The sequence below is a fragment of the Drosophila bipectinata genome, chromosome 2R (genome assembly GCF_030179905.1).
Source record: "Drosophila bipectinata strain 14024-0381.07 chromosome 2R, DbipHiC1v2, whole genome shotgun sequence".
NCBI classification, from domain to species: Eukaryota; Metazoa; Arthropoda; class Insecta; order Diptera; family Drosophilidae; genus Drosophila; species Drosophila bipectinata.
The window spans coordinates 22,816,747-22,843,302 of record NC_091737.1 but is presented as its reverse complement, the minus strand read 5'-3'; the positions used below and the strand labels follow the sequence as shown (position 1 = coordinate 22,843,302).

At 38.9% G+C, this 26,556-nt stretch overlaps 7 protein-coding genes and 1 long non-coding RNA gene across 9 annotated transcripts; all 8 read right to left on the bottom strand.

Annotated features, from left to right (window-relative positions):
* Nucleotides 1–5,779: 5,779 nt before the first annotated feature.
* LOC122321278 (uncharacterized) lies at nt 5,780–6,438 on the bottom strand. Its single transcript, XR_011442252.1, has 3 exons — nt 6,304–6,438; nt 5,985–6,248; nt 5,780–5,924 (listed from the first exon to the last, which is right to left on the bottom strand). It is a non-coding gene; the product is annotated as an uncharacterized lncRNA (long non-coding RNA).
* A 1,442-nt stretch (nt 6,439–7,880) lies between these two features.
* On the bottom strand, nt 7,881–10,320 carry lbm (late bloomer). Of its 2 annotated transcripts, XM_017237870.3 has the most exons (5): nt 10,144–10,320; nt 9,983–10,052; nt 8,647–8,805; nt 8,253–8,588; nt 7,881–8,190 (listed from the first exon to the last, which is right to left on the bottom strand). In XM_017237870.3, the coding sequence occupies exons 2-5, from the start codon at nt 10,040–10,042 to the stop codon at nt 8,119–8,121; spliced, it is 627 nt and encodes a 208-aa protein (XP_017093359.1). In that variant the 5' UTR covers nt 10,043–10,052; nt 10,144–10,320; the 3' UTR covers nt 7,881–8,118. The 2 variants fall into 2 exon arrangements, with proteins under 2 accessions (XP_017093359.1, XP_070135180.1); XM_070279079.1 differs by lacking the exons at nt 9,983–10,052; nt 10,144–10,320 and having other exon boundaries at nt 8,253–8,586; nt 8,647–8,800.
* Nucleotides 10,321–11,099: 779 nt separating this feature from the next.
* Tsp42El (Tetraspanin 42El) lies at nt 11,100–13,021 on the bottom strand. Its single transcript, XM_017237881.3, has 5 exons — nt 12,775–13,021; nt 11,951–12,109; nt 11,725–11,880; nt 11,453–11,659; nt 11,100–11,389 (listed from the first exon to the last, which is right to left on the bottom strand). The coding sequence occupies exons 1-5, from the start codon at nt 12,832–12,834 to the stop codon at nt 11,318–11,320; spliced, it is 654 nt and encodes a 217-aa protein (XP_017093370.2). The 5' UTR covers nt 12,835–13,021; the 3' UTR covers nt 11,100–11,317.
* A 1,189-nt stretch (nt 13,022–14,210) lies between these two features.
* Tsp42Ek (Tetraspanin 42Ek) lies at nt 14,211–15,814 on the bottom strand. The gene is made up of 5 exons (XM_017237887.3): nt 15,645–15,814; nt 14,881–15,039; nt 14,654–14,815; nt 14,391–14,585; nt 14,211–14,328 (listed from the first exon to the last, which is right to left on the bottom strand). Exons 1-5 carry the CDS (start codon nt 15,702–15,704, stop codon nt 14,257–14,259), a joined length of 648 nt encoding a protein of 215 aa, XP_017093376.1. The 5' UTR covers nt 15,705–15,814; the 3' UTR covers nt 14,211–14,256.
* Nucleotides 15,815–15,924: 110 nt separating this feature from the next.
* Nucleotides 15,925–17,642, bottom strand: Tsp42Ej (Tetraspanin 42Ej). Its single transcript, XM_017237886.3, has 4 exons — nt 17,360–17,642; nt 16,599–16,760; nt 16,181–16,543; nt 15,925–16,116 (listed from the first exon to the last, which is right to left on the bottom strand). The coding sequence occupies exons 1-4, from the start codon at nt 17,423–17,425 to the stop codon at nt 16,024–16,026; spliced, it is 684 nt and encodes a 227-aa protein (XP_017093375.1). The 5' UTR covers nt 17,426–17,642; the 3' UTR covers nt 15,925–16,023.
* A 588-nt stretch (nt 17,643–18,230) lies between these two features.
* On the bottom strand, nt 18,231–19,645 carry Tsp42Ei (Tetraspanin 42Ei). Its single transcript, XM_017237905.3, has 4 exons — nt 19,385–19,645; nt 19,100–19,282; nt 18,523–18,885; nt 18,231–18,458 (listed from the first exon to the last, which is right to left on the bottom strand). Exons 1-4 carry the CDS (start codon nt 19,442–19,444, stop codon nt 18,378–18,380), a joined length of 687 nt encoding a protein of 228 aa, XP_017093394.2. The 5' UTR covers nt 19,445–19,645; the 3' UTR covers nt 18,231–18,377.
* A 175-nt stretch (nt 19,646–19,820) lies between these two features.
* Tsp42Eh (Tetraspanin 42Eh) lies at nt 19,821–21,039 on the bottom strand. The gene is made up of 6 exons (XM_070278928.1): nt 21,026–21,039; nt 20,885–20,960; nt 20,633–20,821; nt 20,406–20,570; nt 20,144–20,341; nt 19,821–20,083 (listed from the first exon to the last, which is right to left on the bottom strand). Exons 2-6 carry the CDS (start codon nt 20,942–20,944, stop codon nt 20,006–20,008), a joined length of 690 nt encoding a protein of 229 aa, XP_070135029.1. The 5' UTR covers nt 20,945–20,960; nt 21,026–21,039; the 3' UTR covers nt 19,821–20,005.
* Nucleotides 21,040–21,449: 410 nt separating this feature from the next.
* On the bottom strand, nt 21,450–25,543 carry Tsp42Eg (Tetraspanin 42Eg). The gene is made up of 5 exons (XM_017238459.3): nt 25,285–25,543; nt 22,448–22,612; nt 22,179–22,355; nt 21,933–22,106; nt 21,450–21,872 (listed from the first exon to the last, which is right to left on the bottom strand). Exons 1-5 carry the CDS (start codon nt 25,342–25,344, stop codon nt 21,792–21,794), a joined length of 657 nt encoding a protein of 218 aa, XP_017093948.2. The 5' UTR covers nt 25,345–25,543; the 3' UTR covers nt 21,450–21,791.
* Nucleotides 25,544–26,556: the final 1,013 nt, after the last annotated feature.

Genomic DNA, 26,556 nt, shown 5'->3' with positions numbered 1-26,556 from the left:
AAATATATCGTGGCGAACTAGAAATAAAAGAAGTTAGTATATTTAATGGCTAGTAAAAGGGCCTCACCAATCCGCATATGATCCACGATTCCCGGAGAGCTCCATAGATGTTCAGCGGAGGAAATACCAGAAGGAAAGCAAAAAAGAGTATTATTCCCACCTTAAACTCATTCTGAATGGAATAGATCAAGCCGTATAATATGAAAAGCTGAAAGGGAGATTAAAAAAAATTAACAATTAAAAGAATTTATTCTGGAGTGAAATTATGTACATATATATAAAGGCTTAAAGTGATGTCACTTATGTGGCTGAAAAAGAGCGCGCCCAGAGTGTCTCCTCATCCAAGCGGACTTATAAAAACCACACGCACACATATGCCAATAAATTAAGTTTTTTATTCCAAAAAGTACATAGAGAGAAAACAAATATATGTATTTGTATGGCGTCACTTGACCACTAAGTACTAGAGTCTAAGCCCAGACTTATTATTTGTAAGTCATTGTAACTTACGGCGAAAATGCAGCTCAGAGTGATGAAGGAGATCTTGATGACTTTGTTGGTACAACCCATAATTGTTAATTATCCGCAATGTTTTGATATATTTTATATATTTTTCCTTTGATTATGATTTTCAACAGAGCTAACTTTTAGGTGTGGCACTCTCTGCGTCCTCATAAGAACTGATTCCATTCAAAAAAATTAAAAGAAACAAGAAAATGTGAAGTCGCACAAAGCCGATGTATAAATACCCCTGAAAATAATAATTAAAGAAATACTCAGAAAGAGAACAGATCACATAGAACTATAATGAATCAATTGTTAAAACTTGTCAAGAATGCCCAAACTTTTAGATCTGGAGATGTCAACTTTAATACGTGGTTAGCCTCATGGGAAAATCTAATGTACCTTCTGAATTGTACAAAGTGTATAGTGATACAGCTGATGGCACATTCTCTGCCCATTTTTTCGCAACATTTTCTCCACACGTATATATATACATATATATTATTCGCAGTTTTCGCAATAGAATTTGTTTAGGTTTCTGTTTTTGCTACCATTTTGCTCAAGATTTCTGCTTCTCATTCTGCTTATATTTTCAAACGAAACTTGAAAGAAAGGCCAGCAATAGGGAAAGTATTCTTATTATTTGAATTTTGGCATGAAATATGTGCAGCAGATTCCAGAAAAAACAACGCTTAGTTTTCTCTTTGATAACCTTTTCCCACATTATTCAAATCTACAAACAAGTATCAGTGACATTAGGAACCATTTTTTTAACTCTCCCAAAAAAATGACAAAAAATCGAATATTTGGCTTGTATGATTCGACGTAGAATGATGGAGAAATGATGTACAAATCGATAAAGGTACTCCGCTTAAAAATCGGATACAAATTGGCTAAGATATAGCCTTTTCCGTTCGGCATATAGGCCCCCTCATGCATTTTCCAATTTTTGAGGGGACACCACAGAAAATTTGACAAAAAATTGAAAAAAATTTGTTCTTAGGTTTTGAAGCAGATTGATGAAGAATTGATCTACAAATCGATTAAGGTATTCCACTTAAGGATCGGATACAAATTGGCAAAGATATAGCCTTTTCCGTGCGGCATATAGGCCCCCTGATGCATTTCCCAATTTTTGAGGGGACACCCCAGAAAATTTGACAAAAAATTGAAAAAATAATTTGTTCTTAGGTTTTGATGCAGATTGATGACGAATTGACCTACAAAACGATCAAGGTACTCCGCTTAAGGATCGGATACAAATTGGCAAAGATATAGCCTTTTCCGTGCGGCGTATAGGCCCCCTCATGCATTTCCCAATTTTTGAGGGGACACCCCAGAAAATTTGACAAAAAATTGAAAAAATAATTTTTTCTTAGGTTTTGAAGCAGATTGATGAAGAAACAATCTACAAATCGATTAAGGTACTCCGCTTAAGGATCGGATACAAATTGGCAAAGATATAGCCTTTTCCGTGCGGCATACAGGCCCCCTCATGCATTTTCCAACTTTTGAAGGGGACACCCCAGAAAATTTGACAAAAAATTGAAAAAATAATTTGTTCTTAGGTTTTGATGCAGATTGATGAAGAATTAATCTACAAATCGATTAAGGTACTCCGCTTAAGGATCGGATACAAATTGGCAAAGATATAGCCTTTTCCGTGCGGCATGTAGGCCCCCTCATGCATTTCCCAATTTTTGAGGGGACACCCCAGACAATTTGACAAAAAATTGAAAAAATAATTTGTTCTTAGGTTTTGAAGCAGATTGATAAAGAATTGATCTACAAATCGATTAAGGTATTCCACTTAAGGATCGGATACAAATTGGCAAAGATATAGCCTTTTCCGTTCGGCATACAGGCCCCCTCATGCATTTTCCAACTTTTGAAGGGGACACCCCAGACAATTTGACAAAAAATTGAAAAAATAATTTGTTCTTAGGTTTTGAAGCAGATTGATGAAGAATTAATCTACAAAACGATTAAGGTACTCCGCTTAAGGATCGGATACAAATTGGCAAAGATATAGCCTTTTCCGTTCGGCATATAGGCCCCCTCATGCATTTCCCAATTTTTGAGGGGACACCACAGAAAATTTGACAAAAAATTGAAAAAATAATTTTTTCTTAGGTTTTGAAGCAGATTGATGAAGAATTAATCTACAAATCGATTAAGGTACTCCGCTTAAGGATCGGATACAAATTGGCAAAGATATAGCCTTTTCCGTGCGGCATGTAGGCCCCCTCATGCATTTCCCTATTTTTAAAGGGAACACCCCAGAAAATTTGACAAAAAATTGAAAAAATAATTTGTTCTTAGATTTTGAAGCAGATTGATAAAGAATTGATCTAAAAATCGATTAAAGTATTCCACTTAAGGATCGGATACAAATTGGCAAAGATATAGCCTTTTCCGTGCGGCATACAGGCCCCCTCATGCATTTTCCAACTTTTGAAGGGGACACCCCAGAAAATTTGACAAAAAATTGAAAAAATAATTTGTTCTTAGGTTTTGATGCAGATTGATGACGAATTGACCTACAAAACGATTAAGGTATTCCACTTAAGGATCGGATACAAATTGGCAAAGATATAGCCTTTTCCGTGCGGCATACAGGCCCCCTCATGCATTTTCCAACTTTTGAAGGGGACACCCCAGACAATTTGACAAAAAATTGAAAAAATAATTTGTTCTTAGGTTTTGAAGCAGATTGATAAAGAATTGATCTACAAATCGATTAAGGTATTCCACTTAAGGATCGGATACAAATTGGCAAAGATATAGCCTTTTCCGTGCGGCATACAGGCCCCCTCATGCATTTTCCAACTTTTGAAGGGGACACCCCAGACAATTTGACAAAAAATTGAAAAAATAATTTGTTCTTAGGTTTTGAAGCAGATTGATGAAGAATTAATCTACAAAACGATTAAGGTACTCCGCTTAAGGATCGGATACAAATTGGCAAAGATATAGCCTTTTCCGTTCGGCATATAGGCCCCCTCATGCATTTCCCAATTTTTGAGGGGACACCACAGAAAATTTGACAAAAAATTGAAAAAATAATTTTTTCTTAGGTTTTGAAGCAGATTGATGAAGAATTAATCTACAAATCGATTAAGGTACTCCGCTTAAGGATCGGATACAAATTGGCAAAGATATAGCCTTTTCCGTGCGGCATGTAGGCCCCCTCATGCATTTCCCTATTTTTAAAGGGAACACCCCAGAAAATTTGACAAAAAATTGAAAAAATAATTTGTTCTTAGATTTTGAAGCAGATTGATAAAGAATTGATCTACAAATCGATTAAAGTATTCCACTTAAGGATCGGATACAAATTGGCAAAGATATAGCCTTTTCCGTGCGGCATACAGGCCCCCTCATGCATTTTCCAACTTTTGAAGGGGACACCCCAGAAAATTTGACAAAAAATTGAAAAAATAATTTGTTCTTAGGTTTTGATGCAGATTGATGACGAATTGACCTACAAAACGATCAAGGTACTCCGCTTAAGGATCGGATACAAATTGGCAAAGATATAGCCTTTTCCGTGCGGCGTATAGGCCCCCTCATGCATTTTCCAACTTTTGAAGGGGACACCCCAGACAATTTGACAAAAAATTGAAAAAATAATTTGTTCTTAGGTTTTGAAGCAGATTGATAAAGAATTGATCTACAAATCGATTAAGGTATTCCACTTAAGGATCGGATACAAATTGGCAAAGATATAGCCTTTTCCGTTCGGCATACAGGCCCCCTCATGCATTTTCCAACTTTTGAAGGGGACACCCCAGACAATTTGACAAAAAATTGAAAAAATAATTTGTTCTTAGGTTTTGAAGCAGATTGATGAAGAATTAATCTACAAAACGATTAAGGTACTCCGCTTAAGGATCGGATACAAATTGGCAAAGATATAGCCTTTTCCGTTCGGCATATAGGCCCCCTCATGCATTTCCCAATTTTTGAGGGGACACCACAGAAAATTTGACAAAAAATTGAAAAAATAATTTTTTCTTAGGTTTTGAAGCAGATTGATGAAGAATTAATCTACAAATCGATTAAGGTACTCCGCTTAAGGATCGGATACAAATTGGCAAAGATATAGCCTTTTCCGTGCGGCATGTAGGCCCCCTCATGCATTTCCCTATTTTTAAAGGGAACACCCCAGAAAATTTGACAAAAAATTGAAAAAATAATTTGTTCTTAGATTTTGAAGCAGATTGATAAAGAATTGATCTAAAAATCGATTAAAGTATTCCACTTAAGGATCGGATACAAATTGGCAAAGATATAGCCTTTTCCGTGCGGCATACAGGCCCCCTCATGCATTTTCCAACTTTTGAAGGGGACACCCCAGAAAATTTGACAAAAAATTGAAAAAATAATTTGTTCTTAGGTTTTGATGCAGATTGATGACGAATTGACCTACAAAACGATTAAGGTATTCCACTTAAGGATCGGATACAAATTGGCAAAGATATAGCCTTTTCCGTGCGGCATACAGGCCCCCTCATGCATTTTCCAACTTTTGAAGGGGACACCCCAGACAATTTGACAAAAAATTGAAAAAATAATTTGTTCTTAGGTTTTGAAGCAGATTGATAAAGAATTGATCTACAAATCGATTAAGGTATTCCACTTAAGGATCGGATACAAATTGGCAAAGATATAGCCTTTTCCGTGCGGCATACAGGCCCCCTCATGCATTTTCCAACTTTTGAAGGGGACACCCCAGACAATTTGACAAAAAATTGAAAAAATAATTTGTTCTTAGGTTTTGAAGCAGATTGATGAAGAATTAATCTACAAAACGATTAAGGTACTCCGCTTAAGGATCGGATACAAATTGGCAAAGATATAGCCTTTTCCGTTCGGCATATAGGCCCCCTCATGCATTTCCCAATTTTTGAGGGGACACTCCAGAAAATTTGACAAAAAATTGAAAAAATAATTTTTTCTTAGGTTTTGAAGCAGATTGATGAAGAATTGATCTAGGTTCTCCGCTAAAGGATCGGGTAAAAATTGGTATAGATATAGCCTTTGGCGTGTGTCATATTGTCCCTCCCATGGCTTCTCCAATTGTGAAGGGGACTCTCCAGAAAATGTATAAAAAAAATAGTATGAACCAAGTATCTGTTAATTTCCCTTACACAATCCACCATTATGTAATCATAAAACAAATTAAAATAACTTAAGAATACAATATTCTTGTATTCTTATTAACAATCTTTGAGTTTTTTAAATTTAGTAGTATTTTTGTATTCGCCTTATATGTATGTAAATCTTTTGCAAACATTTCGTGGGTTATTGGGCTTTTAAATGGGGTTGACCGTATAATCGCGTCCAACTTTTGTCTTTTTAGCATCCTTTTTACCAAAAGAACGCGCCAAAATGATGGCCAGGACGAAGCTATGTAACTGAAATACAAGTTTAAATCTTCTTATCAAGCACTTTCAACTTTAAATGTTAATACCTACCACAAAAACAACCAAAATCCCGCCGAGTCCCATCAGAGTTAGCCTGGTACTCTCAATTTTGTTGCGACATCCATCCTTGAAAGGATCCCCTGGATTGGTAACACAACTTCTTGGGGCATTTGGACTGTTTAGCCAACAGCAGTTGTGTTCTTTGTAGAATGATTCTACAAACTCCTCTGTTATTTTACCGGCTGCAAAACTATTTGATATTTGGTTGATCCCGAAAATTTGTAGAACAAATGGAAATAGAAGGAATATTGCGCTCTAAGAATTAAGGATTAGTTAAGAATCAATACCGCCTGAACCGCTGTACTCTTACCAATGTGCAAAGAATCACTGACTCTCGGACGGCTGCACTGATATTTAGGAGGGAAAAAAATAAGATGATTGATCCCGAGAGATAGTTTACTCCTTGGACCGGAATCATATTAGCACAACAGATCAAGTAGACCGCAGCCAAGAGCTAAAATTAAGAAAAGTTTAAATAGAATACATATTCATATTCGGTAAAATATGCTTTAGTTCGAAAAATATGGCTCTTACACACATATATTCGGCATTTTCATAATTTGAACATATTTCAGCAAAGGAATTTGACTTGAAGTATTATGTTGTCCTAGTATAACTTACCGCTAATAACGAATTTGTTGCGATGAAGGAGTTTTTTATAACTTTTGTGGCGGAACCCATGCTAGCTTTTTTCTGTGTTATAGATAATATTATTTCCAACAGAGTTCTTTTAAAATTTTCTTTTGCCTAAATATTAGGTGTGGTCACCTCGGTGTCTGACCGTGAACTAAACTTGTGCGAAAGAATTTCCTATTTCTCTGCTGTTTCCCCTCTTATAAAAAATGATAAGAACAGACGCGAACCATCCTCGTCGGGGAGTATCGATGCTTAAATACTCTTAAATATACATATGAATACTTGGATTTTTTTTATAAAGTTTTGTACTGGATTTAAAATTTTAAAAGATCAAAAACTAATCTCATTTGTAATAAATGGAGATGTAGTATTTTAATAGATCTTCCAGGTTCTAAACCGCAAACCGCAGGCTAAGGACATGGCCAGTGTATATGAACCATTAGGTCATTGGCGCGGCGTAGTGCGTGCTAAAATAAACAAAGCTACATTTTTGGCTAAAATTCTAGCAACTCTGGCCGAATCTCTCCCCAATATTATAGTTTTTAAAATATTTTTTTTAATAAACTAATAAAAATAATTCATTCGATTTTTTTACAATTTGTTTTGAGACTCTAGTCAAAAACAAATATATTTTATTAATATTTTATTCTTTACAAAATGAAAATGCCTTCCAAAATCATCGGTAGGAGATTGTCTAAATAAAATGCGTAAAACATTCCATGGCTTTAGGTCAGCTTTTCAATTGTTTTTAATTTTGACAAAAAAACGTATACGCGTGTCGTGTTCTTTATTAGCTGACCAATTAATGAGATATAGAAATAATAATGTTAGAAAAAGTAAGAATAGAAAAGCTTATCTGAAGGCTAGGAAACACAAGCTTTACCAAAATATCATTTTTTTTTTTTTTTAATAATATTATGTTAATTTTATTCAAAATTTTATTAATTTAATTCCCAAATCTATGTTTGGACAACAGTGCGTATGAGATATATTCGTTAAGCAAAAAATGTATGGCATACTTTTACGGTTTTGCAAGGTAAATAAATAAAAGAGTCCTGTTTTTGGGAAAAGTATAACAAAAGTCTTTTATTCAACCGATAAAAGTGAAAAAAAAAACTTTTTAAAAATTCCACTCGACATCAAAAGCAACAAGTCGTTGGCCCAAAGCCGTAAATTGGCTAAAACTTTTTGGCTCTGAAAGCTTTCAGGCGCATGCTTAATATTTCGATCTTGTTAAGAAAACAAACAAACTGACAAGTGGCGAAAGATGTGAAAACAAACATCTCGCACATTTATTTCGATAATTATAAGGGGTAATTGAAACTACAATAAATTTATTTACTCTAATTACAGGTAGGTTTATGACAGAAGTGAATAAGTTATGACTGTCCATTCGTTTGGTTATGAAATGTCGAAGCGAGAAAAACTAGCGAGACCTTTATTCCGAGCTCCCTTTGTACCATGGGATCAGGTCATGGTGGCAGTTAACCTAGAACTCCATGCGCCGCTGCTTGTTCTTAAAACTAATGGCCAGAAAGACGGCCAGGGCACAGCAAATTAGCTAAAAGGTAGAAGATTAAAACATTATTAAAACATACTTATTCCCACATAAGGGAGACCCACCTCAAAGGCCACTAGGACCCAGGAAACGATGATGAAGCGCCTCTTGTCGCTCTCGTAGAAGCTCTGCAGCTTCTCAATACATCCATCCAAGAATAGATGGTCGGGAGTCTGCTGGAGATCGAGGTAGCAGCTGGGCGGGATCAGCTGGCTGAGATGAATATAGTCTTGGGCGCTGCTCTTCCCGCAGCACTCGTGTTTCTGCTGCAGTGCATCCATATTGTTGGCCTGCCACGCCAGCTCAACTGCCTCTTGTCCACTCTTCACGTCATATTGATGCAGTACCAGACATGTGCTCACGATTTGGGGAATGGCCAGGATAAGTAGGAACACGGCACTCTGCAGGGGAAAGGAAGTTTAATATCGTGTTTGGCATTATCCACCCAAAGCCACTTACTGCTGAGGCCAAAGCCACGGATTCCCGGACAGCTGCATAGATTCCCAGAATGGCAAAGATCAGGATAATGGAGCAGGTTATGTAGGCAGTTATGACGAACGCCTTGGTCTCCACATCGGCATTATATGCAATCCATCCTATAGCACCCAGAGCCAGAAACTAAAAAAGTGGATACAATTTTTTTATTAAATTATATTAGAATACGACAGCTCTTTGCACTCTGGCGCCTAAAAAATCTATTACTGATGCACACAGACGATTATAAATACAAGTATTCGTATGGACAGATATATCTAGATCCAAAAATATATGCAGATACTTGTATATGTATAATTAACATTCCCACACTTTATAATTAGATGCACTACAGTAAAAAATTCATTTTTTATAATTCAAGTTAAGTATCACAATATTAAAAAAAATAAAATAATATAGATATATGCTGTAATATTTATGTCGGATATGTATGTTATAATGCCAGAAAATATAATGAGTCAAAGAATATTGACTGTACAGTGTGATATGGTTTTCATTGCAATTACGAGGGCAATTGCAATTCATTTGTGAGGCAATTAACGGCCTCCACAGAGTGAAGCACGGCGCCATTCATCGGTTTGGGGAAGTTCGCTTGACTGAGCCGTGATAATGTCATATATTCGGGGCCCCTCCTTGGGCCCTTCATCCATTGGGGGTTGACAAAGCACCCTTGTTTTGGCCTACTTTCTGGCGGCGGCTCACCCCGTCCTGGGGGGTTCTAGTGATTCGATTTGGTATATGGGTCAGAGTGTAAACCCGAGTGCGAATATTGGTGGGAAATAGAATGACATCATCCTGGGGGAGTGGATATTAGAGCAATTGCAGGCTCAGGCAAAAGTCGGACAGCAGGGAATAAACGAAAACGTAAACATGTTTGCCATGGCAACCAAACAAACTGGATGGATGGATGGATGTATGGATGGATGGGGCCCAGGGGGTGGGCTATTGGCCACCTTGAGGCCAGGCGGTCTATCTCAGGTGGGTCCGAGACTGACAAATGACAGAAACTGCTTAAAAATACACACACGACCAGCTGAAAACATTCGAGGCGAATGAAATATTTTCAAAACACACAACTTTTTGGCTGGGGAGCTCTTGTCTTTTTCGCCGAATATAATTTTTCAAAAATAATACTTTTAGAGGCTTTTTTGAAGTGCGCTCACTTGTGCACCCGTTCCACATGACATCATGCTAATTTCCTTGCCCGAAATCAAGCTAATTCGGATTATGGATATTCTACATTCTCGATGAGGTTGTGGATTATCACTAATTAGTTAACCAAACACGGAGGCTTACTTACCCCTAAAATGGCATTGAGAGCGATCGAGGTGATCTTTACGCTGGTGGTGGCACAACCCATCTTTCTAGACCTGCAACATGCACACAATACCATAAAATCTCATAAATACGCTTTTCAAAATATTTTTCCAATAAAAAAAAAAGAAAAAGAAGTCTATTAACCTTTGACTTCTCGCGTCTGATGATGTTTATTTACGTGTGTTTTCGTATCGCCGGATTTGAATTTACAGCGAAATAAATTTCCGTAAGCGTTTGCCCAGGATTTCCGCTCTCGAGTCTTGACTGAACTTTGGGGTCTGGCACGTTCTGCGTTCGCAGCTGAACTGAACGCGGGAAAAGTTTTGTTGTTCTGTTTTCCCCCGGACTTGCCCCGTCTGCCCCACCACCACCACCACCACAATCAAAATAAACCCGGAGAGAGCGGGTGGGCGAGAGAGAGTGAACGCACTAACGGCCGGGCATGCGGGTGGTGGGCGGTGGGCCAGAGTGAGAGGAAGTGCACTTAGGTCAGCGCTCCAAGCCATGACGTCATATGCACTCAATGCCCCATCCGAGAAATGAACTCGAATTGGAAGATCGAATTAATTTGATGCCCTCAGGCAATTAATAAAATTTGTTTACATTATTGGAAACTCAAACGTTGCAGCTGGTTTTTGGTGACAAAATCGGAAACTCTCTTAATATAACCGACTCCCTCTTAGTCCCCGAGACTGAATGGCTTTTTTCAATGATTACTCATCCTCCATTCAAAGTCAAGCTCTCTCTCCGGCCCAGACCGAACCACCTCCTCTTCCCAAAAAACAGTTTTGTTTTCGAGTTTGTTTATGGTTGTTATGTCTGGGGTCGAGCACTTCCCCCACGCTCTCCCTCCACCTACACACATATCTACGTATCTATATGTATATGCTTCTGGACATACATACATATGGGAGGCATTTTGGGGCTTTGTTATTTTTAAGTCTGGCTTTGGGTGTCAACTTTTTATGCTGTTATGCACACAAAAGACCGCAAGCCTTTGGTTTGCTCAATTGATTTGAAGTGTTTTTGAATGGTCAACTCCTACACTGAGAGAAATGCCTATTATACAAGAGTAAAGTCGAAAAAAATGCGGGTAATAATTAGTTTCAGTGCATGTAAGACTTTCTACATACACAGTAATATATTTAAGTACATACACATCAAAGACTTCTTCGGTTGCTTGGCAAGTATCCGCCGGACACTCGCGTGACGCGGTATATGGCGGATCTAAAAGCAAGGTACATTGGTGACGCTTACAAATGATAAAGGTTATAGGGGTGTGGGACATAGGATTGGGTTCCTAGGTGGTAATTAGGTACTAATAGTTGTAGCGTCGCCGGCGATTTTGGTAATGTATGGCCAAGATAATGGCCAGCAGGAGGATGACAACCTGTAATAGATAGACACACGTTAGCAAGTGCGTTTTAAAAGCCATGAAACTAGTGGAACCCACATCGAATCCAAGCAGACCCCATTCCAAGTAACGCGACGTGGTGGCCTCATCGGCAAAGGCCTCCTCCACCTTGACAAGACAGCCGGAAACGTAGAGATTCAATGGATTCACACAGTTGTTATCCTTGCAACAGCTACTCGGCACAGTCTTATTGTAGTAGGGGATCTCCAGATAATCTTGGGCACTATTGCGACCACAGCAAGAGTACTAAAAAGGAAAAGAAAGGAAAGGTTTACAAGATCGTATCGAAAGATATACAACCTTGATCTCACCGTTGTCTGAATGATATCCATGGCGCCTGGCTTTGTTTGCTCCTGCTGCCAGTGATCCTCCACAGTCTTCAGGGCATACTTCTTGAAAACATCCGATGGACTCAGGACGATGAATGCCACAATCAGGCCCAGCAAGACCAACAACAAAGTTACATACTGAAAGTATGGTTTAACATATTACTAATCGATTGACTCACAAGTAGTTACGAATCTGAAAGATACAAACCGTCCAGAGCATCCGCGATGACTCGCGAACAGCGCCGCAGCATCCAAACATGGAGATAATCAGGATTATACCACCCAGAACCAGGATTCCGATGGCATACTCATCCGGCATTCCGCCCCAGCTGAGGCCGCCAAAGATAAGCACAAGAATGCCAAGTATCTGAAATGATTAGTATAAAATTATTAATAGGGGAGTATACAGCAACAATTGGAACATATTGTAAGTTTTATCAGAGTTATATTTTTAATTGGAGGCGTAACTGCTATAAATAGCAATATAATATAATACAATGAAATCTTTAATATTCAGACTCATGTGTTTCGGACCTTTTTCAGGCCCTGTTTAGCTTCTAACGTGTGTAAGCCTTGGCTAATTTGTCAGCGCTGCTCTCATCGCTGACTAATCCGGTTTCCATATTCTGGCCTGGCTTTAGCTTTTTAACTACGAGTATTATAAAAAAAAACGCGAATGCATGACGCATTTGAGCCGACTCTCTGCCCCGCTTGACTGCCAAGGCAGAGAGCTCTGTTTGAGCCCAAGGAATGCAAAAAGCCGAGCAAAAACCATTAACAATAGTCGCTCGCTAACACACAGATACAGAATGGCCGTTGTATCTGCAAAGTGTAGTCATAAACCAAGCACGCACCGGAGATGACGATGATATCATCTATTGTCCAGGTGGACGTGGAACACGGAACCGAGAATCTTTCCCAATCGATTTCTAATAACAATACAAATTAGCTGATACGCAAATGTATCTATAATGTGTGTATATATAAATTTCGAATCTCAAGAAGCGCCATATGCTCCAGATTCAAACTTACCGCCCACAAGGCATTGAAGAGGAAGAGGGAGTACTTGATGGTTCCCGTTGCGCAGCCCATTATGTAAGTCTGTTCTGATCTTCTATTTTTTCCACTCTACTGATTGGTTTTTAGCGAGAATGCAATCGAAACACTATAGTGCGGCACGTGCAACAGTTTGTCGTTCGGCGACTTAACTTTTTCGAATTTCGAGTGGAGCCGATTCGGTTGGGGAGCAGCTGCGTCCACGGTCTCGAGTGAACTGAGCGCCCCGAAAACTCTCTGGCCCGGAATCCGAGTCGAGCGGGTCCGAGGCAGCCGGCAGCGTCTAGCAGCGTTTTGTTAGAGCAAACAAAAACAACGCACGCACACACACATTACCATACCAGTACAGTGGAGCTTCCAGTGTAACTAAAAGTTTCAAGAGAAAGTAATTAGGGTTATACCACTCCTTTAGGGGCTTGAATTGGGAAACCATTTTTCGTTTGAAGAGCTTAAAAAAATATATTTAGTGTAATAATCTACTCAACCAAATATACAAATTCTTTTAATAAAATCTAATACAATTTTTAGGCTTTAGAACCATTAAGATCGAACTCAAGTTTGAGTTCGTATCGTTCGTATAAACACAACGTCTGTTGTATTTATCTTTCAGTATTCTGGGAAAATAAACTTAAATGTTTACTTCTCCTGGAGCTTTAAATAATATAAGAGAGTATACCCAGTTTGAATCTATAATAAAATAACAAAACCAAATAAGAATTAAATCAAACTTATTATATTTTAATACAAACCTGCTAATCGCTGTGAATGAAATTAAAATTCAATTTCAGCATTAATTAAATTTATAGCGAAGTTAGACTGTGTGATAGAGAGCATAGGCAAACACAACAAGCAAAGTCTAGGGGCCATGGCAAAAAAAAAAAAAAGCAAAACCAAACTCTGTTGTCATTCGGAAGCCAAACAAACAAAAATTGAGGCAAGGGCCACATGGGAGAGCCAGAGGTGGAGACCGGGGTCTGGAGCTGGTTATGCCCGAGAGACCAGAAGCAATAGACCCGGGGAGTTAGCTCCACATAGCGCCGTTTGCCAGATGTTTAGCCACGAAGTGAGAGCCATTAGGAGGGGGGGACTCATCTTTTCCGCCCCTCGATCGCTTCCAAACCGGTGAGATTGATTGAACTTGATTGCGTCAGGCGATTGAAAATGAATGACGCCAGCGTCGGCAAAATGAGATATTAGCTAAGGCTCAGAGTGTTTATTGTTGTAAGAAAACCCTACAGCTGAGAAGTTTAAGGCTTCTCAAGCAATTATAGCTTACAATACTCTATCAGAGAGTATGTACGACAAGATGACCCAAAATAATTTAGTACCGGGTATATTTTTTTAGGAAAACTACATTCGTACTTACTCTTCTTAGAATGAAAAGAAAAATATATTTTTTTTGTTTAATTTAAATCCATATTTCGTTCTTAAAATTCGTTAAAAAAACTATAAAAGTATTTAATAGCTGTAACGAATGCGCTGCTTTCGGAAGCGTCCAACCAAGTAAAAGGCGGCAATCACCATCAAGGACTGAAAGAGTTTAGACCATTTAGCCAACTTTAAGTAGAAATTTATTAGTTTATTCTACTCACAGTTATAGCCACTGAGACCCAGTGAGTGTCGTTGGCATAATTATATAAAACCACGAAGCTTTGACTGGACTTCTGGACGCAGCCGGACAAGAAATGAGGCATCTTGGTGTCCTCCTGCGGATAACAGCTTTTGGGAAGGGTGGTACGACCAATGTCCACATAGTCGTCAGGACCACCACGACCACAGCACTCATACTAGAAATAGGAACACATACTTTAGTAAAAAATATCCATATCCTAACTTAGAACCTAAGATCACTTACCACTTGTTGAAATGTGTCCATGGCGCCGGGTTCCACCAGTTCCAGTTCCCACTTCCTCTGAACCTCCTCGGCAGCAAACTTCTCGATGTACTTTTCGCTAAAGTTCAAGCCAAAGCTGCCCACCAAACTAATTATCAGCTGAACCAGTAGCACGAAGGCATACTATAAGCAAACAAGTAATATCAGTTAATTAACCTGAAGTTGGTAAAGGGAATCCTCCCACTCACCGTGACCGTAAGGCACACGTTCTCCTGGCAGATGCCACAGCATCCCAAAATAGCCGAGACGAAGATCAGACCTCCCAAGCCATAGAGGAATGCGATGTACAGGAGGGGGGCCTTCGAGAGGGCGATCGTGGCAATGGCTATCATCGAAAGACCCACAAGCTAAAAAGCAAACAACAAATAAGATTACTGCCGGACAATGACACTTTGCAAGTACCAAGAAAAAAACAAGAGTATCTTAAAAAATAATCAAAATTCAGAATTAAAATTGCAGCTTCAGACGAAAGTAAAAAATGTGTATCAAATATGAAATGCAAAAATCATTTTTTTTTCTAAACAGCTCTATAATCGAAAGAACATTTTTTTGGCAAACTGGAAAGAGAACAAAGCCTTTGAAATTTATTCTTTAAACAAGCTTTGAACAGGTTTATATTGAATTTTGATTCATTTTATCTTTATTCCTCACACATTGCAACTTTAGAAATGTTTCAAAATGTGCGACCATCATAAAGTATTTTCTAATTAAACAATTTAAAATTACCCACAATGAGTACACGGGGAAAACCACAAAAGCCCGCCAAATGGTTTCCATTTCTGACAAATGAAAAATATCTTTCACGTTGGCCGTCAAATCGGCAATTAAACTTGATTGTAAAAGGCAAACATTACTTTTTTTTTAAACTTCAAATGTATATGTAGCTTACCAATACATAGATTTTACTATTTATAATGTTAAAATTATGGTTTAATAGTACTTAATTACTTACAGCATTTAGAGTGTTGATGATATTAAGGAGACACTTTACACAACCAGAGGTACAACCCATTTTGAAGCTTTCAGTTTATCCTTCAGTCGAAAAATCGAAAAAAATTGCAATCAAAAAGAAGAACTGGTAACGCAAACCAGCCCGATCGGAATCCAAAATGAGAATGATTTCAGAATTTTAATAATGAAATAAACATTGCCCATCACTCTTCGGATTAAGATTTCTCTCTGATCTCAGCCAATGCTGCCAATTTCGATGAAAAAGATATGAAACAGCCGAGTTGATTGTTTATCATATGGAAAGTATTTATTCTCTAATGGCAAATTAGCTAAGTTGGTTAACTTTTATTAGCAACAATAATGCTGGTTATCCACGACCCTTAATCGTTCATGGGGGTCTCCTCATCCTTGACCTTGGTTTTGGCATGCTTCCGGGCCTTGCCCATGTAGTAAGCTGTGAAAAGGCCCATGAACTGCAAAAACAAGGCATTAGGTTTTAATGTAGGATATGCTTATTAGAAAGAAATTAACTCATACCTCGAGCGAAATAATAGCTAGGCAGCTGTAATAGTTCAGGTCAGCCTGCATCCTTAGGTTTGTTATTGCTTTGGTGGAGCAGCCCTCCTGGTAAACATGACTGGGATTGGAGCAGTCGAAGGCATAGCAACAGCTGCTGGGCAGGGCTCCATGCTCCGTGCTAAGATAGTCCTGCGGTCCGTCCATTCCACAGCAGCTGAAGAGGCTGTGCACGGGCTGCATCTTGTCGTCATTGTGGGTCTTCTCAGCAAACAGGCGGCGCATGCGCTCCTCGAACCTGCCCATCAGCTCCGTCCGCATCGCCGTGAAGACGAACAGGTAGGCACCCAGCGCGGATATCACCAACCCACTACAAATCAAGTACTGAAAAGGTAACTATTTAGATAATGTTGGACAATAAGAAACTCTATTCCCTTACGTATATGGAATACTTATGTGACTCCTTTAAGGACACGTACATTCCCAGGAATGCCACTCCAAAGACCCCAACTCCACACAGAGCAGCCCCATAGCTCCCGGATTGTGATACCGCTGAGCCCCAAGTCACAACGCCGCAAGAAAAGAAGAATACATTACATGTCTGAAATTGTAGAATTTCAAAATAATTATTTGGAGATTTGTAAGCTTGTTTAAGATAGATAGATTAATAATAAGATAGAAAATACTTTTCACATATTTTGCCATACATGTTTATCTTATATAACATTGTCTAGTTAAGGTATGTTTGAGGTATGTTTATATAAACATAAATATCAGTTTGATTAATTAGATAAAATGATTAAAATAAATTCATTTATTTACGAGAGGCTGTATGAGTTCCTTGACATTTGAAAGCATGACAATAGTCGCCTCGTAGGCACGAAATGAATTTAGAAAAAATTTAATATAATATATTATTAGTTGTGATGTTTTCCTAAGTGTGTTCGTCCATTACAAAACGCGGCCCGGTGAAATATATGCAATTACGTCCGAGTACGTAAATGCTTTCATGAATATAAACCAAAATAAGATATCGATTTGTATGTAGTTTGTAAGGCTTTTCGGTGCCCAAAAACATGCTCTCGTGGGAAATTTGCACTTTTTGCATATTATTGATTTTTTTCGGCGCTTTTTCTCGCATCACCGGATTGTTGTGCAAGACACACGTGAAGAGGTAGGGTCTTGGCCTTTTCAACTTACCACTATGAGAATGCAAGTGGCTAGCAGACCGTATTTCCACGGCGTTATGGAAAACGACTTCTCCATGTTTCGTCAGTAACCTGGGCTAGTCGAGGAAATCGTCACACATGAATCCCTATTATAACACTAAATGTTTTTTTATCTCTCTGGGGGTCCCGACAGTTTGCTCGATTAACACTGTGCCCGGGGGCAGGGCATTGTTTACCCGCGGTAGGTCTGAGCCCGAAGCGTCGAAGCCCTCTCTCCCGCTTTTGGGGTTCGTGTGGATGCGGATGCCACAAATACTGGCCAGCGACTGAGCCCTCCGACGAGAGGCCGGGCATATTCACCACCAAGCACAACAGCAAGGAGAACAGACAAATTGGCGACAACGGCGCAGTCGCCATATGAATATGGAATACAGGGTGATTTTTTTACATAACTAGAGCTAGAGAAATATTTTATCTAAATAACAATTTTGTAGTTCGTTATAGTTTAAAATAAACTAAATAGCCAGTTTCAAAATATTGTTCTAGGTCCCCAGAAATATTAAAAGTACAATGTAAGAACTTTGAATCTGTAAAAATGCAATTTGGTAATCTTTCTTAACATAAATCAAAAGGCAAAACTTAAAAGATAAAATTTTAGACTTTAATTAATGGATGCACTAAAATCTTTGTTTATTTTCTCACCGGATGAGGAATTTATTTTCCGATGACTTACCGACCACTGCCGACCTCTGGCTTAACACTCCTAATACATCTTTCAAATAAATGTTTCTTTAAAGTTTAAACTCAGATTACTCAAATTTGCAAAAGAGCCTATAACTTATAAGTAGCTATGAGAACTATAAAATTCTTAAAAAATCCAAAAAAAGCCCCAATAAATAGGCTTTCTTGTTACTTCTTCCCATTTTTTAATACACTTACGAAACGTTATTAGAATTTTCGACAATTATGGCTTAGGTTAGATTTAACAATAATAAATAGGCTTATTAGTAACAGGTTTTAGAAAATGGTACCGAGACTTAGACTTAATTTTACATCCAAACGGCATTATTGCGTCGGCTCTGATTCTTAACGCTGCTGTAAAGCATCCATCCAAAAACAGCTCCCACAACCTGAATAGGGAATTGATATAAAATAGATTTTAGAAAAAAATATCAAGGAGATAGATTGACTTACCTCTCCTATGATTAGCAACCAGCATACGATTTTAAAGACAAGCAACTTGTCATCGAGGTAGTCCACAAACTTGGCCTTGCAACCGGCTTTGTAGACTCTGGACTGGTCAGCACAATTTTTTTCCAGACAACAGCTCGATGGAATGGCATGGTGGATGATCCAGTAGTCCTCGTGGCTGTTCACTCCGCAGCACTGTAGCCAGTTCTCATAGTAGGCCAAGGCCCCGGATTCATTGCGCTCCGCCTCCCAGAGCCGTTCGAATCCCTCGTTGATGCTTCCCGAGATGCCGTCCTTGGTGCCGTGGGAGGCCATGCTGAGGAACAGTAGCTGGGATAGGATCAACAGTACCACTGCACCCACATACTGATAGAAGAAAAGAAATATATTTAATAAAATTATATAAATTTTATTCTTTAATCTAAATCCCTGGATTGGAAGAAGTAAATTAAACTTGATGACTCTTTTATTTAAACATTAAAGTTTAATAATTAAATCAAATCATCAAATTTAAAAGTCGTCCCTATTAACCCAGAAAAATAATAGTTTTTTTTAGGAATCTTAATGTTTTAATACTCACTATCAATAGCCTGACCGGAGCTTCGTGAATGGCTGCCAGACAGCCAAAGATCGCAATGATGAGGATGACGACGCCGAGGCCGATGATTAGACCTCCGGCCACATTTTCACCAATGCTGACTGCATTCTCGGCGGCGGAGATCAGAAAGAAAATTCCGAATCCGATCAGCGCCAGGCCGAGCACCTGTGGAAAACACAACAAGTCAGACACACAAAAACACACACACATTCTGCCCACTCGCAGGCAGGCAGGTGAGCAATAAAAAGAGACAATGCCGCTACTCACGGAAAAGACAAAATTGAGCAACAGCAACAGATGCTTCACTGTAGTGGCGGCCAGTCCCATCTTCACTGTGGACGGAATCGATTCAAACTGAAGACGACAGCTGCGACTTGATCAACGAATTCGAATTCGAATGGGCTGCATCCAGCGTAGTTACCTCAAAAGGCAATATTGAGTATCCAGTTTTGGGTACTAGGTATCCGTCGGATAGCCGAACGGCAGTTGACCGTTGGGTTTCAGCGGCGGGAATCAACTGGCAGCGAGATACAAAGTGAAACAACATGTTTTTGTTTTGAATAAAATAACAAAACTGCTGGCCGCTCGCGTATTCTATCTATAAATCAGTGAGTAGAAATCGAGAGCGTAGAATCGCCCACATTTGTAGATATACGCGAGCTTTTCTTGTTTACTCAGCCCATATAAACATATATTGATCATCTATCTGAAGATTTCTTTTATTTTTTTAGCCATGGTAGTTTACATTTTTATGAATGAATACTTGGTATCGTGTTTACTCGATTTATCATCGTAAATTACAATCACAATTCGTCGGTGCTTATTGTCTAGAAAATTACTCACAACAAATAACAATAATACATTTAGCGAATACAATAAAAACCTAATTTAATTATAGAATCGTATGCGGTCGCGGTGGTTTCGAATACTATCCACTAAGTAGCAGGTAGTCACAGAACTAGCAAACTGTAATTTAATTCGATAAATAAGTAATTAAAATTATAATTTACGTTTAATCTGACTCACCTCAAAAACTATTAGGAACCAACTAAGAGAGTGAAAGTTGGCGGTTTTCCCGCCAACATATTGTTTGTATTTTAACTCACAGCCAGACATGAACAGATTTAAGGGCTTGGTGCAGTCCAGGTCCAGACAGCAACTTGGCGGGGGAGCCTTCTCCAGATGCAGATAATCCTCGGCGCTGTTGCGGCCACAGCAGTGGAGCTTTGTTATCATAGGAACTGATTAAAACTAAATATTTGCTTAGATGGTAGAGCCACCAACTTACCCACTCTTCATAAGCGTTAAGAGTACTGTTGCCAACATGCTGCAAATCCCACAGGTCGTCAAATCCCTGCTTTAAAGTATCCGGCAGAGCTTCCCGGCTGGCAGCAAAACTAATGCTGAACATAACAAACTGGACGATCAGAAGAATCACCAAAAGAACCGCATACTACGGAAGAAGAAGGGTTTTAGGGTCTCAGTTGTCACGGTCGGCACAAAATCCAAACTCACACAAATCAGTAGGCTTTTGGAGTCCTTTGCCACCGCCACAATGCCAAAAATGCTCGCAAGTATGATGACACTTCCGAGCAGGATGCAGATGATGGCGGCCAGTTCCTCGCCCGCACCCACGACATTTGGCTGGTCGGATAGACTCTCCAGTAGCCAGACACCATACCAGATGAGAAGACAGCCCCCTAGCTAAACAATAGACGTAATTCCCTTTCAATGTCAAACATTTTGGAACTATTTTTAGGCACTTACAGCACAAATACCGCTGATGACACACAGAATGTATCTGAGCAGACGAGTGGTGCAGTACATGACGCAAAAATGGCAGCTAATATACGAAAAAATGTCAAAAATACTACTTCACTTGATTCTATCCGCTGGGGGCGAACACACCTTGAGCACTGCCATCAAACCACCGACTAAAGTCCCCATAATCTTCATTTGTTTGTCTGGGGCATTTGACAGAGCTATCGTTGGGAAACGATTAACCCACAGATTCGTCGTTGCTTCGGGCCCTCTTCGTCGGCCAGATGCAATGGCCAGAAAATACATAAAGATTTTCCAATGTTGTTGGGGAAAATCAAAAGGCGAGCAACACGGGGCAGAGAAGAATCAAAAAGAATACAAATGAAAATTAGCGTGAGGCGCCCGCCCACGCGACCTGAAGCTATGAGACAGCATGTGTCCACCCTCACATTCCCCTCCGTGTGAGGGGACCGAGGGGTTTGGGCCTTCATCTTATTTATCATAGGAATGATGTCAACAGAATTTCGAACCGCAATCCGATTCGAAATCGGAAGTCCGGGCACACACGGCAGACTATGAACAATTTTTTATTTGGGCTTGGCTTTTTGAAACATAGTTGTTTACAAAAACAAAACTTGATTCTTAGGTCAATCTTAGTGTAGATTAAATTACAATGTAAATGGTTGTGTTCCGTTTAAATATTACATTACATTTGTTCAAAGTGATAAATAAAATAGCATCACTGCCTCACATCGCTTAAGTAAACTTGTTTTGGAATCTCTATTGAGTTTGCATTTGAAGTTTTTTGTTTTTCGTATGAATGGAGAATTCTTTGGCCTTAAGTATGTACATATGTGCATCTTGGAGCTGGACTTTTGAAATGCAATAATTTCAAAAATTCAAGACGAAGTGTCTACTTCTGGTAGTATTTTGAGCGCCGCCAGCGATTCACAATGCTGTTGGCCAGAACGTAGGCCAGCAGGGCGCAAATAACCTGAAATTAAAATAAAAATGTTATTAAAAATTATTAATTATGGAAATATGACAATCTTACCTCCACACCGACTAGCACCAAGGCCACAATATTGAATTCGTCCCATTTTTCAGCAATATAGTCTATAAACCTTTGCCTACATCCATCCATATTCAACCTGCCCGATTCTTCATTATAGCAACTATTTGGAGCAAGAATATAGTCACTGGGACCCACATTGCCACAGCAGTCCAACTGAAATATGGAATACCAAACATGGCATTAAGATTCTGGGAATGGGTTTCTGGTAAATCTGAGAAAGCTTACCCAACGCTCCAAACTGGCGATCTGGCTCTGGTTTCCTGGCTTAATGGGCAGTGGCTGGTCATTCCACAGTGTGTCGAAGGTTTTGTCCACGTTTATGAGCAGAGATGTTTGGAAGGCCCAAAGGAAACCCACAGCAAGAACTTGCAGCACAATTAGGACCACCAAAATGAAAACAAACTGTTGGGGGCGAAATAAAATAATATAAAAATAGTAAGATAGTGTAGGGTCTAAAACCATAAATAAAAATAAAGTTTGTTGCAAGTACTTACCACCTTGGATACATTGCTGCTCTCACGTGCCGCTCCCAGAGCTCCGAAGAGGGCGGTCAGAACCACGATCACGCCCAGGCCAATGATGACGAAGGCTGCCGTGTTGAAGTGCTCGAATTTGTAAATAACGTGGACTCCAAGGCCAATCACAACCAGACCGAACAGCTGCCGAAATGGAGAGGTGTAAATCGTTTGATTGAAAAGTTAAATAAATTCTATATGTGCTGAGAGGTGATGAAACCCATTTCGAAGGTTCCACCTTGAGTCAGTATGCAAATTTAGTCTAGGATTGAATAAAGAGTACAGAAAAGTCAAACACTGCCTTCCTTTTCGAGAATTGGCAGTAGCTGATTACGTATACGCAGTGTGGACGCTTCCATTCGCTTTCTTGCCAGAGCAATTGCCTGGCTACTTGCATTTTATGTATATAGGAACATGAGTCATTAGATTTACAAAAGCAATGCGATATTTCACACACTTCTGCCAAATATAGACTCTTTGTAATTTGGCACTTGGCAGATTGCCCAAAGAAGCGCAAGAGAGTACGAATTCGCGATCCGCGGCCCACCTACTGAATAAAAGCACATGAAATGCGTAATAATTATATTTCTACATTTCTGATGATGTTTGCACTCGGCAACCTGTTGCTGACAACAGTTTGTAAATTATTTTTACAATTGTCAGAGGGGCAATAGCAAAACCAGTCAACAAATATGTTGGCTTTGACGTGACTTGTTTGTCACTTGAGTTGACTCTATCCCGGCTTAGGTAAACCGAGCGTTATGGCCGCTCGCTCACCAATTCGGCTCAGAGCCCAGGCCTGCGACGAGGTAATTATGAATGATTTCGCCGATTAATCATTTCGCGCCTAAGTTTGTCGCAGGCCAAATAATGTATCTGATTTTGGGCCCTAAGCGATTAGGAAGTCCAATATTTTGAAGCATTCAGGTTGGGTCAACAAATATTAACTGCCAAAAGCCACAACTTGTGAATATTTAATTGACTGCGGCGCCGAAAATGGTACGAAAATAATAGTATTTACATTAATTGAGTTACAATCGGCATGGGCCCATCAATTAATGTTTACGAGCCTCTAGAGATGACTGCTCATCCGCCAGGCACGTAAACCTAAGACATCTGGCATTGGAGTGTTTGGTTATCTCAGTGTATATTCAACGCCATTTAATTGTAATTTATTATGCTCCGGCGCCCAATTCCCTCGCCCAAGTCCAAGAAAGCGCTGACATAATACCAAGGGCCCTCAGAAAAACAAAAACACAACAAAGGAATCAAAACAAAAAGGCACGTTCTTCATGGAAATTGGGAACAAACCATTTTTATAAGTTGAAATGGAAAGCAGGCATGCCGGAGTAGATTCTGGAATTGTTTAAATCCGCCGAACCATAATTAGACTTTGTAATGGGGAACTGAACTTGGTGCCTTTTAATTCGCAACAGAAACAAATGTGCGTTGTGTAGATAGAAACGGGTGATATCTAAACGGGTGATACAATTAGCACAATCGCCAAACACTTATGGCCCTAAAGAGACACTCTGGTGATAAGACTAGTCATGAGTTGGCAACAGGCGACATGACTTTATTAATTTGCTCTCATTTAACCACGCAGACAGACAATTAAGCGCAATAGTAGCCGACGTGTGCAAGGTCAGACTAGTTAGGCTAGTGCTACATACTAATTTGCATTTCGGGTGATAAGGCAGGGAGTAGGCAGATCAATTACCAATGTCAGAGCCCCATAAATGTCCAAAAACGAGGCAGTGCCAACAAGTTGACGCTGCCATTGAGCCGGCTCAGATTTATGTGGGCTTTTGACGGCATGGGGGGCACCAACTACACACTAAACCCTCAAAGACAAAGGTGAAGCCCCACCCTAAACCCTAAAGTATAATGAAGTAATTTGGGCCGCGGCTTCAGCATAATTGAAATCTCTCAGCGCTCTGTTCCGAAAATCAAAAATGAACTCGCCTGGAACCAAATGCGGAAAATTGCTCATCCGCCGCGTGGTACCCGCTAGCATTTCCTCAACCTTCAGACGCATTCCATTTGAATCGAATACTAAATAGATGCCCGGGCGCCTTAGAAATGACATCAACGCACCATAGCCATACCAAAATCTCGTTCAAGTAAAACAAACTAAACAACAGCAAAAATCTAATAAAAATTCTGTATATTTTTGTTCAGGGTTAAGTGCTGGCGTGGGTGACCAAGTTTTATTTTGTCCGCCAACAAATGTGGTAAAACAAAAAATAAAAAGCTCCGAAAAAAATAAACAAAAATCTTAAGTAAATAAATTATTATATCATTTTTTTAAAAGATATTTTTAGGCTAGAAAAAGGAACACATTGCACACTGGCTGTCCAAACTAGAAAATCATTCAAAAGTTTAAAAGCTTTGCCGCCTAAACTGGATATTTGGCAATGTGAAAATAAAAATTTTATTAGCCATGCCAAAATTTGCATCAAAATGAGTGAACAAAATAAATAGCTATCGAACTAAACGAATGGAATGGCTAACTCTGTAACAAAAAACAATCAGTTGTGGGCACGTTTATTTTTTTGTAACACCAAACAAACAATTGTCAGCATCAAAGGTCGATTGGGTCTGAATGAACTTGAACCAAGCTGGATGTATCTTCTTGGGCAAAACCTGGCAATTGGCCAATAGTAAGCATACTGTCGGTAATTGTCCGCCAATTAGCCTTGGCCAGAGATCTCAAGCTTAATTCTGGTTTTAATGCTTGTTGGGGTCACCAAAGCCACCAATCAGTCTTTTTTTTCTTTTAAACACTCGACATTAAATTAAATCTTAGTACTTACAGCATAGATGATGTCCCAGAACAGGGAGAACCCCTTTAATACGTTTGTGGAACAAGCCATTTTTTTATAATCCAATATTATTTGATAGCGGTCAGGCGATTTATAAAATCCTTGTTGGTTGACAACGCGCGGTTTATTGACAATCGGAAAATATTTGGAGTTTTCTAACGGTTGCGCGGGGTAACCCAAACCCGGTTCATGTTATTTTGCTTGTGTTTCTGCTACTGATAGTTTGTCGTTTGGCGGTTCGCTGGTCTTCGCTGTTCTTATCCGTTAACCATTTACCCGGTTCGTACATGCGTTACCGATTCGCTCTCGGCTAGCGCGAAAATCATTTTGGCCAGACGAGCGACGAAAAGCTTTGACACAATGCTTTTCTACATGCAATCTACATCTACGTTAAACAATCTACAATCTACACTAGGGTGAATCAATATGCACGAAGCTTGAGATCACTTTTTTAATATTTTGGAGCGTATCTTTTAATTTATTAGGATTTATTAAGAGAGACTCCCGGTATACTCCAAGCAAAAAAAATACCTAAAGTACTGTAATCTTCATACTTCCTAGGGCTTCCTTATCAATATTTCTAAAATACTTCGTATATTCCGATTTAAGTAGACGTTTGTATCGCATAACGGTGGCCCACCCTAGTATAGACCCATAGATATACATATATTAATGTTAGTCTTTACTCTGTATATATAACCAGAAATAGACGATGAACTATTTGAATAAAAGGAAAAAAAGCCATGGCCTATTCTATTTTCATTTTTTTTTGTTTTAAGAGATAAACGGTGTTCCTTAATTTTTCATTAAATTGAGTCTGCGAATTGAATTGTAAAATTAATATTAATATGAAATAATCTTGATTTATTTGTTTTAGCAATGGAATGCAATAGGTGGTCAGTTTGCATACTTAATTCTCCATTTTTATTGGCACAAATGGTTTTATGTTTATTTTTAAAGAATTTTTTTTGTTTTTTTTATCCAAATTGTATTTTTGTTTTGTCAAATATTTAAAATACAACTCAAATATCATTTTAATAAGAACAAAAATATTTTTGACCATTTGTTTCAACCATTTATTTAAAATATTTTGATTATTTTGAAACAGGTTGAAAACCATTTATGGTTTATGAAACCAAACATCTGTCTGTAAAAGTTCGTTAATCTTTTTCAAATTCAAAAATATTTTTCATTATAAAATCGTTTAAAGCTATTTTCATTTTCCAAAAACGCTTGTAAACTTTAAAAGTATATAGTATACCA

Coding starts and splice junctions, on each gene's coding strand:
- lbm (XM_017237870.3), bottom strand. CDS start 10,042: ATGGGTTGTGCCACCACCAGCGTAAAGATCACCTCGATCGCTCTCAAT. Junction 8,806..9,982: donor CTCTCAATGCCATTTTAGGG/GTAAGTAAGCCT, acceptor CCACTTTTTTAG/TTTCTGGCTCTGGGTGCTAT. Junction 8,589..8,646: donor CCGTGGCTTTGGCCTCAGCA/GTAAGTGGCTTT, acceptor TTTCCCCTGCAG/AGTGCCGTGTTCCTACTTAT.
- Tsp42El (XM_017237881.3), bottom strand. CDS start 12,834: ATGGGCTGCGCAACGGGAACCATCAAGTACTCCCTCTTCCTCTTCAAT. Junction 11,660..11,724: donor TGGATATCATTCAGACAACG/GTGAGATCAAGG, acceptor TTTCCTTTTTAG/TACTCTTGCTGTGGTCGCAA. Junction 11,390..11,452: donor GGGGTCTGCTTGGATTCGAT/GTGGGTTCCACT, acceptor TATCTATTACAG/GTTGTCATCCTCCTGCTGGC.
- Tsp42Ek (XM_017237887.3), bottom strand. CDS start 15,704: ATGGGTTGTACCTCTGGTTGTGTAAAGTGTCTCCTTAATATCATCAAC. Junction 15,040..15,644: donor TCATCAACACTCTAAATGCT/GTAAGTAATTAA, acceptor TTTGCTTTTTAG/CTTGTGGGTCTTTCGATGAT. Junction 14,586..14,653: donor TGGACACATTTCAACAAGTG/GTAAGTGATCTT, acceptor TCCTATTTCTAG/TATGAGTGCTGTGGTCGTGG.
- Tsp42Ej (XM_017237886.3), bottom strand. CDS start 17,425: ATGGAGAAGTCGTTTTCCATAACGCCGTGGAAATACGGTCTGCTAGCC. Junction 16,544..16,598: donor CACATAAGTATTCCATATAC/GTAAGGGAATAG, acceptor TTACCTTTTCAG/TACTTGATTTGTAGTGGGTT. Junction 16,117..16,180: donor TAGCTATTATTTCGCTCGAG/GTATGAGTTAAT, acceptor TTGTTTTTGCAG/TTCATGGGCCTTTTCACAGC.
- Tsp42Ei (XM_017237905.3), bottom strand. CDS start 19,444: ATGGGACTGGCCGCCACTACAGTGAAGCATCTGTTGCTGTTGCTCAAT. Junction 19,283..19,384: donor TGCTCAATTTTGTCTTTTCC/GTGAGTAGCGGC, acceptor TGTTTTCCACAG/GTGCTCGGCCTGGCGCTGAT. Junction 18,459..18,522: donor GGTTGCTAATCATAGGAGAG/GTAAGTCAATCT, acceptor TTCCCTATTCAG/GTTGTGGGAGCTGTTTTTGG.
- Tsp42Eh (XM_070278928.1), bottom strand. CDS start 20,944: ATGTACTGCACCACTCGTCTGCTCAGATACATTCTGTGTGTCATCAGC. Junction 20,571..20,632: donor CCAAAAGCCTACTGATTTGT/GTGAGTTTGGAT, acceptor CTTCTTCCGTAG/TATGCGGTTCTTTTGGTGAT. Junction 20,084..20,143: donor GGTTCCTAATAGTTTTTGAG/GTGAGTCAGATT, acceptor ATTAAATTACAG/TTTGCTAGTTCTGTGACTAC.
- Tsp42Eg (XM_017238459.3), bottom strand. CDS start 25,344: ATGGCTTGTTCCACAAACGTATTAAAGGGGTTCTCCCTGTTCTGGGAC. Junction 22,613..25,284: donor TCTGGGACATCATCTATGCT/GTAAGTACTAAG, acceptor CCATTTCGGCAG/CTGTTCGGTCTGGTTGTGAT. Junction 22,107..22,178: donor TCGCCAGTTTGGAGCGTTGG/GTAAGCTTTCTC, acceptor TCCATATTTCAG/TTGGACTGCTGTGGCAATGT.